The sequence below is a fragment of the Sphaerodactylus townsendi genome, linkage group LG08, assembly GCF_021028975.2.
Source record: "Sphaerodactylus townsendi isolate TG3544 linkage group LG08, MPM_Stown_v2.3, whole genome shotgun sequence".
NCBI classification, from domain to species: Eukaryota; Metazoa; Chordata; class Lepidosauria; order Squamata; family Sphaerodactylidae; genus Sphaerodactylus; species Sphaerodactylus townsendi.
The window spans coordinates 15,119,916-15,133,100 of NC_059432.1; the positions used below are offsets into that span (position 1 = coordinate 15,119,916).

The 13,185-nt window shown below is 43.6% G+C and overlaps 1 protein-coding gene across 1 annotated transcript in view; it reads right to left on the reverse strand.

The window, feature by feature from the left end:
* The window catches only part of PARG (poly(ADP-ribose) glycohydrolase), a 112,512-nt gene that overhangs the window by 59,130 nt on the left and 40,197 nt on the right, over nucleotides 1-13,185 (reverse strand). The window contains exons 8-9 of the mRNA XM_048505540.1: nucleotides 10,277-10,369; nucleotides 2,448-2,605 (exon numbers count right to left, since the gene is read on the reverse strand). Of these exons, the coding sequence (XP_048361497.1) occupies nucleotides 2,448-2,605; nucleotides 10,277-10,369 (251 nt within the window). The remainder of the gene's footprint in view (nucleotides 1-2,447; nucleotides 2,606-10,276; nucleotides 10,370-13,185) is intronic.

The following is a 13,185-nucleotide window of genomic DNA, read 5'->3' on the forward strand; positions in this document are numbered from 1 at the left end:
TGCTGTATAGATTAGTCAAAGGGAAAGGTAAATTAGCAGGAGAGACATGGAGCAACTCAACAACGGCAGGGCTTAATCAGACACTGTCATGCCTTTGAACACATGAAGGTATCTTATACTGAATCAGATCACTGGTCCATTGGTCATGCCTTTGAACACATGAAGGTATCTTATACTGAATCAGATCACTGGTCCATTGGTCATGCCTTTGAACACATGAAGGTATCTTATACTGAATCAGATCACTGGTCCATTAAGGTCCGGCAGTGGCTCTCTGGGCTCACAGGTAGGGGGGCTTTCCTATCCCCTATCATCTGATCCTTTTAACTGGAGAGGCCAGGGACTGAACCTGTTACCTTCTGCAAGCAAAGCAAATGCTCTTGCACTGAGAGCCATGGTCCCTCTTCTTGCACCAGGAAGTAATGCAAAGCACTTCCTGTTGCACTTCTCGTTTTCTCATTCTATCACTGGAGCTGGTGCTATCTAGAGGCATATTAATTGTTTTCCTATACATAAAAACTTCCAGTAATGCTGTCAGGTGGATGTTTTAAAACCTGGTAACAGCTCGCTGTCATCGGCCTGTAACATCAGCCTGTTCCAAGTAACGATATACTTGATAGAGTTTAAGGGAAACAAAATACAAAGTGTTCTCAACCTTTTGTGCGAAGTTCCTTTTGTTTTGACAAACCAGACTGAACGTCTTGTCAGATTTCAAGATGGCAAACATTGTAAGTGTTCTACTTAATATGTACATATTGAGGGTGTAGTTTTCATTTTATTACATGCAACAGCCAAGCCTTCAATACAACATAAACATACTTTCTGAAAGGTTTAAGAATTCAGAAAGCTGTTATATCTAATTTTCAAAGACTGGGGTGATCTGGGGAGGGGGTGGGGTGTCACTGTACCTTTTCATTGTGTTCAGCTTACAGGGGATTCAACAGAGCTGAACCAACAAACCTGTAGCAATTTCATTACCTGCTGCCTCTACAAGATTAAGCTAAACTACAAGAACTACAAATTTACTGTGCCACAGAAAGACCCGTATCTAACAATTCACACGGGAGTATGTTCATTCTTCATTCTTGTAGAAATATTTCAGTTCTGATTCTTCAGAGGTCTTCTGCCTCATCTACCACCTGATCATTTGAAGTGGAGATGGGCGGGATTGAACCCAGAGCCTTCTGCATGCAAAGCAGTTGATCTTCCACTGAGCCACAGTACCTTTATTAATGATTTTGATTCACACCATTTTAGCCTCCTGTGACAGACCAGCTTAGATTATTCCACTGCTCTACAAGCTTTTCAGCCCCTGCTTGGAAATACCTGCTAGAGAAAAACAGGTATTCTATGCTGTTCCACTGAACAACAGGAACAGATGTTGTTTTGAACATGACAGAAATTGGGAAGGTGTTGCCACACACTAGCTTTAGGGTGCCTGACCCCCTTACCTGTCTAAGGTGGCCTGCTATTAGGAAATGGGAGGGGAACTTACCAGTAACGATTTCAGGCCTAGGGTTCTGCCTCTGGCAACATCACTTCCAGCGTACATCAGGAAGTGATGTCATTATGTTGCAGTGACACTCTGGTATTTGGGCAAAAACTGTCTGGTAGAAGCCCCCAATTATCTAGAATTAACCACCACAAATTCTACAATAAATTATTTTGGTAAATTACAATGCTCCTGACACTGCCACCATACCTGAATGGATATTTGTATAGGGCACCTTATCATGATATTAACCGCTGTTTTTAAGTAGCTTTTAATGGATTTTAGTATTATATTGTTGTTATCGATTTAATCAATTGTATATGTGAATGTTGTACACCGCCCAGAGCCCCCAGGGGATAGGGCGGTTTATAAATCGAAACAATAAATAAATAAAATAAATATTTAGGACACAGTCTAGCTAAAATTAAGCAACTGACAGCATGTTCCTAAACAGAGTTAATCCCTTCTACGCTCATGGAAGTCCTTGGACTTAGAAAGGTCTAAGTCGGCTTAGGGTGCTGGTATGAATCATACTGATTTCCAGAGGGAGACCATGCTTAATTTTCCTAGAAATTTCTGTGGGATTTAAACATACTCAACTGGGGTTTTATTATATTCTTGATTTCCACATAACAGGCTAACATTGTGCTGCACTGGAAAACCAGCCGTTGTTTTTAAGAGAGTTGTAAGTGCTCAGAAATAGGAGCCCCGTGGCGCTGAGCGGCGGCAAAGCACAGATGCAGCAGCAGTGTTCACGCCCAGGTGCCCCTCTCACCGGCACAGGTGCCACTGACAGTATCTGGACTGGCAACAATGCCAGCGGCAGAGTCACACGGCTCCACATCCCTTTCCCCCTTCAGTGGATTACACGAAGAGTTTTAATTTTGACCGACAAGGTTTTCCTTTAGATTTACTACATTCCTGACAGCGCCTTCTGCTAAAATTGCCGCCATACCTGTTGAAGTTAATATCTGGATAGCTCGAATATTCCGATTTCATCTTGGCATTCCGTCGCGGAAAAGTGCAGAAGAAGGCATTTGCGAGCAAACTGGCCGTCTGCTCTTGTGACATGGTGATGGAGTGGTTCATTTTTTGTTTCAGGAGAGGTATTGGCTAGCAAAAGGGCAGAAAGATGTAATTAGTTTAGCAATTCCATTAAAAAAAAGAAGAAGAAGCCAAACACGGAGTACGAAATTACATTTACTAATTCAGAGCAGAAGTAATTTAGCACCACTGGGGGGGTTGTTAAGTCAGCAGCGCCATTAAAGTCAAGAGCTGCTTATCCAAGATGATTGGGAAGAGTCTCGTTTTTGAGACACTGCAGATTTCTAATCAATAACAAAGAAGAATGGCAAACAAAGAATCGCTATCTCAAAGAAAATCCAAGAGTTCATCGGAGGAACAGATGGAATATAAGCAACAGCGGAAGAAAAATAAAACATCAAGAGACTGCCAGCAGCTGCGTTCTGCGGTCTTGCTGTCACACAGATGAGAGAAAATGGGCAAATATTGCCATCGCAACTTAACAGCTGCAAAACAAGAACACACATAAAGCAATAGCGCTGTAAAAGAACAACCGAACAATTCCTGACTTCATTTCTCTGAAACATATAAGGGCAACAGCAATAAAAAAAAATTGAACTTCGACAAAATCCACAGGAAGCTTCACTAAATACACTACTGGTTATTGTATGAAGAGCGCACAACACCTGACGTGACCCGCCTACCTTTATTTGTCTACAGTATGCACGGAAAATAACAAAACAGGATACATTCCAAGATTAAGCCATTTTACATAATCACCGAAAGCCACTGTTTGGGATTTATAAGCAAATCAACATTGGGAATGTTGACAGTTACTGAAAAATCTTTGAAGTTTGTCTATAGCTTTGGTAATTTTTCTTATTTCATTTTGCCCTACATTATGGATTTCCGAATTGCAGAGTATTCAAGGAATTGTAGTCCATGAACATCTGGAGAGTCACAGGTTTTTTTGATGGTCTCTCCTGTAAAGAATCTCAAAGCAGCTCACAAACCCCTCCCCTTCCTCTCCTCACGATGGATACCTTGTGAGGTAGGTGGGGTTGAGAGAGTTCTGAGAGAACTGTGGCTAGCCCAAGGGTCTGCAACCTGCAGCTCTCCAGATGAAACCCCCTTTTCAATTTAATATATTATGAAGTTTATTGATAATTTATGTGCACCATTTCAGCAATATTCTTCACAGTTTAGTCCAGAGGTCTGCAACCTGTGACTCTCCAGATGTTCATGGACTACAATTCCCATCAGCCCCTGTTCATGGAATACAATTTCCATCAGCCCCTGCCAATTGGCCATGCTGGCAGGGGCTGATGGGAATTGTAGTCCATGAACACCTGGAGAGCCGTACGTTGCAAACCCCTGGGCTAGCCCAATGCTGCAAATGTAGGAGCAAAGAAATAAATCCAATGCTGCAAATGTAGGAGCAAAGAAATAAATGTAGGAGCAAAGAAATAAAGCAGCAGATAAGGCACTGAGGCTCATGCGGAGGAGTGGAGAATCAAACACGGTTTTCTGGATTACAGTCTACCTGCTCTTAACCACTACACCATGCTGACTCTCAAGACTCCATGTCCTTGTTCTTTATACAGTTTCCTAAATGCTTCTCATTACCTCAGAGTCACTGTCTAGATGGCCAGCCCTTTTGTCTGATCCACGTGGCAACGGCGACCATCAAGATGGAATCCAGGCTTGAGAGCTGCTTTCTCCTGATGTATCCAAGTGGAACAGACCTGCCCAAACGGCTGTTGGTATTCACCAGGGAAAGGTCCTTCTTCTCTGAGCATAACAGGACCTCTGGGTGTTTTAACACTTTCCCAGTTTCTGAAGTCACACTGAGATCGGAGGTGACTGGTCCACAAAAATGTAGCACAAGATCAGGGACAGTTATCTATTCCCTTTCCCAGGCAGGACAGAAGATGGGTTATGGAGAAGTATTGTTTGTCATAAGAACGTAAGAGCAGCTATGCAGTATCTGGCTAGTGCAACATCCTGTTTCACACAGTGGCCAAGTTGACAGAGAGAAATTGTTCTCTCTTTCTCACAATACTAGAACCAGGGGGCATACATTGAAAATGCTGGGGGGAAGAATTAGCACTAATAAAAGGAAACACTTCTTCATACAACGTGTGATTGGTGTTTGGAATATGCTGCCACAGGAGGTGGTGATGGCCACTCACCTGGATAGCTTTAAAAGGGGCTGGGACAGATTTATGGAGGAGAAGTCGATCTATGGCTACCAATCTTGATCCTCTTTGATCTGAGATTGCAAATGCCTTAAAAGACCAGGTGCTCGGGAACAACAGCTGCAGAAGGCCATTGCTCTCACATCCTGCATGTGAGCTCCCAATGGCACCTAGTGGGCCACTGCGAATAGCAGAGAGCTGGACTAGATGAACTCTGGTCTGATCCAGCTGGCTTGTTCGTATGTTCTTCTTATGTTCTCATGTTCTGTTGCGCCCCTCCACCAGCCCTGATGGTTACTGCCTCTGCTCATTCAATTTAGTCATCATGCCTAATAGCCATCAATGGACCTGTCCTCCATTGCTTAAAATCAGCTAAAATCAGTGGCCATGGCTACTAGTGAGCCAGTGTGGTGTGAATGCCCAGGTGGTTGCAGTACTGGGCCAGGATCTGGTGCACACAAGAGGGAATCCCCTCTTTGCCACAGAAGCTTGCTGGGCCTTGGGCCAGTAATACATCCTCAGACTGCTCTACATCACAGGCTAGTTCTGTGGCAAAGTAAAGGAGAGGAGAATAACGTAAGCTGGCTTGAGCCTCCATTAGAGAGAAAGATAGTGTATTAAAAAGGCCAAATACATAAAAATCAATAAATCCTATGGCAGTGAATTTCACAAGCTACTATGCTGTGGGAAGAGCTACCTTTTGTGTACCTCTGGAAATCTAATGCTTTTCAACATCAGAGGGCCCATGAGTTCTAGAAATGGGAGACAGCAAAAAATAATTTTCTGCCTATGTATTGTTGAAGGCTTTCACGGCCGGACTCAACTGGTTGTTATGGGCTTTCCAGGTTGTGTGGCCGTGGTCTGGTAGATCTTGTTCCTAACTTCTCTCTGTGATACACCTCTGAAGATGCCAGCCACAGATGCAGGCAAAACATTAGGAACAAGATCTATCAGACCACAAACAGCCCAGAAAACCCACAACAACCAATTCTCTGCCTACTTTCCATACTCCAAATGCATGTTTGTGTATTTTTACTGAATTATTTAATGCTGTTCAGTGTTCAAACAGTTTAAAGTTTGCTGCCTTGGGGACCTGTCTTGGGTAGAAAGGCAGCATAATTTTTTTAAATAAACAAACAGAATGCAGAAATGTTCTCCTTCAAGTTTTTGAAAAGGCTAAGTATACATAAAAGCATAATACTATAGAACAGGGGTAGGGAACCTGCGGCTCGAGAGCCGCATGCGGCTCTTCTGCCCTTGCACTGTGGCTCCACGAGCTGAGCCGCCGACCCCATCCTTGCCCGCCCTGCAGGCAGCAGGGTGGGTGCACCAACTGCCCACAGTCGGCTGGGCTGCGCCACGGGCTTCCCCTCTCGCCCACCCTGTTGGAGCGGGGCGGGCGCTTTCCCGGCAGCCGGCGAGGCCGAGCTGCCGGCTTTATCCTTGCTAGCCCTGCAGGCAGCAGGGCGGGCACATCCATGCGCTTCTCAGAATGAGCGAAGTAAAAGGTAAAAAAACCCCTATATATATAGTGTTATCTTTATTTTAAATGTCAAAAATTTTTTGCAGCTCCAAGTGTTTTCTTTCCCCGTGGAAAACGGGTCCAAATGGCTCTTTGAGTGTTAAAGGTTCCCTACCCCTGCTATAGAATGATGGCAGAGAGAAAGTCAGGAATATTTTAAGCAGAGTGAGCTTATCAATAAAACTGCTGAATTAATAGCTTGGATGTCATCTTGCAGTTTTGTTTTAATATTTCTATTGATCTCAATTATGCTTCCAAGTTGGTTTTATTAATTCATTAGCAAGCCTCTATTTTAAGAGCCAGAAACCAAAGTGGAACCGTTCGATACGATGGAAATTTCATTGTCTGATCTAGCAAGCCTTCATGACAGGAAGAGAAGAAATTTGTATTTCTACAGAAGTTGAAATGAAATTATAAGTGCTGAATATATAATTTCGGTGATTTAGTGCTGAGATTTTACATGGGAAATTAATTTCATAATGGTGGTCTTTTCTGTTTCTGAATGTCCTGCATAGCCGTAATAATGACTGACTGACTTGTAAGTTCAGCGGGGGGTGTAAAACGGAAAGATGCGTTCATTTCTTCCTCAGTTGGCTGTGAGAGAAAAATACTGTGTAGCTTAGAAGTCCAAGTAGTTAATTTTGTCAACTATTATTAGAATGTGATACTTTTATAAAAGTAACAGCATGCATGACATTTTTATTGACTGTCCTTTTTCACTAGGCTTGCTTTATTGATTTGTTTGTTACTGACTAGGTTTCACTGTCTTGTTTGCTGGAATTTGTCTTGTTTTAGTTGTGAGAGTGCCTCAAGCAGGTGTGCAGAGGCTGTATACAAATTCTTCAAGTAAATCAGTCAATAAATCACAAATTCCATTCACTATTAGACACATACAAAATTTCTCAAGGCTGAGAAATGCCTTCCCATTTCTAAGGTGCACAAAACAAAGATTTTTTTTTAGTAATAGTTTTCCGTCTCACAGAAATCACTGTTTCTATTCCCCCAACTCTGATTACTCATGTGATTGTTATACATGTATGAAAAACAAGATATATATTTTCAGTAAACTATGAGAGACGCTACAAAATTAAACAGATGATAGCTTATCTAGAGCCAGCATGGCGTAGTGGTTAAGGTGTAGAACTAGGACAGTGGTGGCGAACCTATGGCATGCGTGCCAGAGGTGGCACTCAGGGCCCTCTCTGTGGGCACGCGCACACAGAGTTTGTCGTGGAGGGGCAAAAAATCACATACACACCCAAACACATCTAGGTTGGCGGGCCTGGTGCCTGTGTTCTGGGTGGCTGCTGCCATAGCACTGTTAACCGCACTGATTTTCATGGGAAGAACTAAAGCACGATCCTTTACCTGGGAGTAAGCTCAGTTGCTGGCAATGGGGCTTGCTCGGAGCCAACCGTTTTTTCTAAACTAAAACCTCAGTATTCAAGTTAAATTGCCGTGTTGGCACTTTGCGATAAATAAGTGGGTTTTGGGTTGCAATTTGGGCACTCAGTCTCGAAAAGGTTCGCCATCACTGAACTAGGATCTGGGAAATCCAGGTTTGAATCCCCACTCTGCCATGGAAACTTGCTGGGGTGACTTGAGCCAGTTCTACAGTCTCAGCCCTCACCTTGAGAGCCAGTGTGGTGTAGTGGTTAAGAACAGGTGCACTCTAATCTGGAGAACCAGGTTTGATTCCCCATTCCTCCACCTGAGTGGCAGAGGCCTATCTGGTGAGCCAGATGTGTTTCCATACTCCTACATTCCTTGCTGGGTGACACTGGGCTAATCACAGTTCTTTGGAACTCTCCCAGTCCCACCTGCCTCACGGGGTGTCTGTTGTGTGGAGAGGAAGGGAAAGGAGCTTGTAAGCCACCTTGAGTCTCTTTACAGGAAAGAAAGGTGGGATATAAATCCAAATTCTTCTTCTTGGCTGGTAAGGAAAACCAGGGGGCGTGGTGAAAAGGCAGGCAATGGCAAACCACCTCTGAACATCTCTTGTTTTGAAAAGCCTACAGGGTCACCATAAATCAGTTGTGACTTAACAGCAAAACACACAAAGCCTTTCTACAAAACCATGGAATTCAAATCATGAGGCTGTCCTAGGTGTATATGTTTGTTTCTTGCAAAAGGGAGGGGGGATTGCTCCTGAGATTCTCTCTCCCCACAGTAATTATGTTGTGCCGTGACACATGCGCCAGCCGACACCACTGTTCCCCCATAACCCCAAGATTAATACCATGGTTATGGATGAACCTAGTTTGCATGAACCATGGTATGCTTCAGTGCTCACGTACAGCAAAAATGAAATACAACACTAGAGGTGGAAAAAGGAATTCCTGTGAGGGGGTTGGGGGGTGGGAGAAGAGCACACGTGCTCCGGAAGCTCCCTGCCCCCTTCCCCAAGTTGCAAGAAGCCTGTGCTACGTCTGCACTTTGCCATTTATTTGTGATTTTGTCATGTATGCTTTTAATTGTTATCGGCCTTGGTGGCCCTTGTAAGGGCAGAAAGGCAGGATTTCAGTTGTGTAAATAAATAGCTCATACGTGGTTGTTAGCCACCCTGTGCCCAGAAGGGGAAAGGCAGCATATTAAATCTAATAAAACAAACAAAGAAAGTCATAGGGTTGCCATATTTCTGGCCAGGCCTGGAGATCTCCCAGAATTACAGCTGTCCTCTAGACTACAGAGCTCAGGCCTCCTGCTTTGAGGGGCAGCCTCTTCGGCATTACACTCTGCTAAGGTATCTCCCCTCCCCAAATCTTGCCCTTCCCTGGTTCTACCCCCACAAAATCTCCAGGAATTTCCCAACTTGTTGGCAGCCCAAGCTATTTACTTTTAAAAAAATCCTCTAGCCAAACATCTGCCAATCTGTGCTTTTGCTTTGTGAGGCTAAACTGTTTTTGGAAAGTAGCTCTGAATCAAATTTTCCTGTACAACGTTCTAAGACTGGATAGAATGTGTACGCTATCCCTAGTATATTTTAAAGCTGTTCAAGCCCAAATAATGGTCCGGGGGTAGATGTTTATTTTATCCATATATTTTACTCCTCAGAAAGCAGAAGGCAGCATGGCAAGAAAACTCACTCAAATATGAATTGCTCTTCACAGAGCACAGGAGATGCTAGAGTTACATTGAAATTTTCATGACTGTCACAAATGGTTAAAATTTATTCTGTTTGTCCATTTTTCAGCAAACATCTGTCAGCACAAAACTCTGCATAATTCTATCATAATTCAGTCCATTTAAAGAAAATGTATGGGGGCAATAATTCCTGTAACCGTTTCCCAGCGCTGCACGCAAGTTCCCTACCTTTGAACAGAACTATGCTGCCTGGGAGAGCTCCCCCTGCTGGGTGGCCACCCAATCTGCACAGCACCAATACAGAGACTGCACACCTGTACGGCTTACAGAAAATGTTAAATGGGGGGAAAGCTATTTCAGAAAGTCCACCTGCCATGATTAGAAACTGAAGCCAACCATTTCAACTAGATATAATGCGGTCATCCTATCACAGATGTGTTATGGGCAAATGCTACAGTCATATTGAACTAAAACTCTACACCAGGGGTCTTCAAACTATGGCCCACCAGATGTTCATGGACTACAATTCCCATCACACCCTGCCAGCATGGCTAAGTGGCAGGGCTGATGGGAATTGTAGTTCATGAACATCTGGGGGACCACAGTTTGAAACCCCTGCTCTACACAATGCAATAAAGCAAGAAATAGCTTAAAAACAGAGGCTTCAGGTGTAAACGCAAAGAAATCAGCTGACAAATGTTATCATTTCCTAGTTAGTCAGCACATCCCTCCACTGTATGCAAGATTTTGAAATACAGCTCATATTCAGGACCAGAAAGAGGACAGGGAGATTTTAGTGTTTTCCAATATTGTTATGGATGCACGATCCTGCACGTTTCCTAGGCCACAGCCCAACCAGGCAAAGACCACACAAGGCCTTGACCTCAGGCATTCATTACCATTGACAGAAAATTAATTCACTGCAGATAATATGCTTAAGCACTCTCTCTCCCTCACCTGGGTGCAGATGCTAGGCAGACAGAGCGCCAGCTTCACCATATCAGGCAGAATGGATTGAAACAGATGCTGTGCTTCTGCATCTTCAAGGACCTGGAGAGGGAACAAAAGAGACATGTGAGTTTGGCAGCAGAGACAAGGTCAAAGAACATAAGAACGAGCCATCTGGATCAGACCAGAGTCCATCTAGTCCAGCACTCTGCTACTCACAGTGGCCCACCAGGTGCCTTTGGGAGCTCACATGCAGGAGATGAAAGCAATGGCCTTCTGCTGCTGCTGCTGCTGCTCTCGGGCACCTGGTCTGCGATGGCATTTGCAACCTCAGATCAAGGAGGATGTTAAAGAAAGGTGGCTATCTGTAAAGCAGTCACTGTTCCCAGAATAAAAAAAAGTTACTTCTTTGGATGCATGGACAATGCTTTGAGTTGAGATTTACACCTGGCTTTTCTCTCCTGTAAGAAGTTTCAAAGCAGCTTAAGAACTCCTTTCCTCCCCCCCCCCCCAAACTAAATACTGCCTCCGACCACTGTGAAAAAAGGTGTAGAGTCACATTCTTGGAAGCAACCTGCCTGCATATTTTGATCTTATTATAAATTCTTTTCAGTTCCTCCTCTAAACAGGGCTCAAGTATGAGAGATAATGGGGCAAGGGGACACTTAGCTTAGGCACTACCATCTTAAAAACAAAACAGAATTTGTTCGACTGAGACTTGTGAGATGATACGGATAGAATGGGATCAACTGCACATGTACACGCGGGTACATAGATACAGCTGTCAAATGCTTGTACTAGGCCCTGAGAAATTCAACTCACGCTGGAAAGTCAAACCTCCCCCCGCCCCACCATCAAACCTGACGGGCTTTACGGTAGCGTGAAATATTTATCAGGCATCCGAAACAACAACTAAGCACAGCCCAAACATTATAAAAGAACGAGACTGATTGCGGCTCACAATCCAATCAGAAAATATCAAGGGAAGACCGAAAGTGAAGAATCAAAAGGAGAAACCAACAGATGAGGCAAGCAAACTAATCCAGGAAGGCTACGGAGGTAAAGATAAACTGTGTCACTATTAGATTTAGATTTTATTGATGTTTTTGTTATTTAGGCTGTCTTTAAAATAAATGCAGCCGTAACAGCTGGCAAACATGTAAAAAACAAGAAGCAATAGAAGGAGAGGATCTAGGTTTTATAGAACGGCAAGACTAGAGGAGCAGTTAGTTTGTTCCGGCAAAATTGCATCTAAGCCACGTTGTGCTAAACCAGGGGTCTGCAACCTGCGGCTCTCCAGATGTTCGTGGACTACAAATCCCATCAGCCCCTGCCAGCATGGCCATGCTGACAGGGGCTGATGGGATTTGTAGTCCATGAACATCTGGAGAGCCGCAGGTTGCAGACCGCTAAACACACTGTGAAAGAAGTCCAAATCCAAATCCTTTATTAGGCATAAAACCGGTGTGTGTCATGAATTCCAAATACAGCAAAAAGATCATGAATTCCAAATACAGCAAAAAGATCATTATTACACAGAGTAAAAATGTAGCAACAGCTTCAGAGATTTCAGCATTGGAGTTATTTAGAAGCTTAGCCATTTTTACCTTATCAGAAAGAAGCATAAATCCTGTTGGTACCGTGTTTCCCCGAATATAAGACAGTGTCTTATATTAATTTTTGCTCCCAAAGATGCTCTATGTCTTATTTTCAGGGGATATTTCTGTATTCTTGTCTTGCCAGGCATGCTTCCAAACAAAACTTTGCTACGCTCTTACTTTTGTGGAAACTCTTATATTTCTCGCGACTTCGAGCAAAAAACCTCTACTACGCCTTTATTTTCGAGGGATGTCTTATATTCGAGGGAAACAAGGGTAGTACAGTTCTTAGATCCAGTTCTGATGTTGTTATATTTACCCCGAACAGTGAAATATATTTTTTTGTGAATATGGTGAAAGTGAATCCAGTTGTATCAAGGACAGAATCAATATAACGCTCATTTTGTGGGATATTAGCGGTTTACCTTTGGAGAATGTGCTGACGGAAAAGAGTTACACCTTGCTCTAGTCATGACCCCTCTGCAATTATAATTAACAAGATGTTCCAACTGGGTATATAGCAGGGCTAGACTGCTGAGGATAATCCCAAAGTTAATATTGGAGGAAAAGAGCAAGAGCTTTGCGCTTTGCTCAGGAGAAATTGATATTCTTGATCAAATAATCTAGACCTTAAGCGATGGTAAATCTCCGGAGCAGTGAGCATTTGTAGGGCCTCTCTGTGAAAGAAGTGTATGACAATATTTGAAGCAATTGACAAAACCAGGGAGAGGCACCGGAAGGGCTCAGAGAAATCAACATGATTACAACAAGGAGCCTCTGCAAAACAAGCTCGTGGCTGTCAATTGAGTCCAAAGAACTTTTGTAAATGGGAGAGGATGTCAAAAGTCTGCCACTGTCATTGCTACAGGAGCAGGAAAAAAAATAGGGATTTTCAGTGGCCCTTGAAATATTAGAGGGATTCAGATGCTGGAGGGCTAGCAAAGAGGGCAATGGATGCTCACCTGAGGGTCAACCCGATATTAGTGGCAATGCTGACTTTGAGAACACTGAGGGAGATTGAGTTGTTGTAGGTTTTCGTATCGTAGGGAAATGCGTCTGGTAGATCTTGTTCCTAATATTTTGCCTGCATCTGTGGCTGGCATCTTCAGAGGTGTATCACAGAGAGAAGTGTTAGGAGCAAGATCTACCAGACCATGGCCACACAGCCTGGAAAGCCCACAACAACCAGTTGAGTCCGGCAGTGAAAGCCTTCGACAATACACTGGAAGGACAGACACATTCCGCCTCATGCCCGCGCAAAGTCACAAAGCTGCAAATTTGGGGGGGTTTTATTCCCCCGATATTCCACGTCTGTTTGAT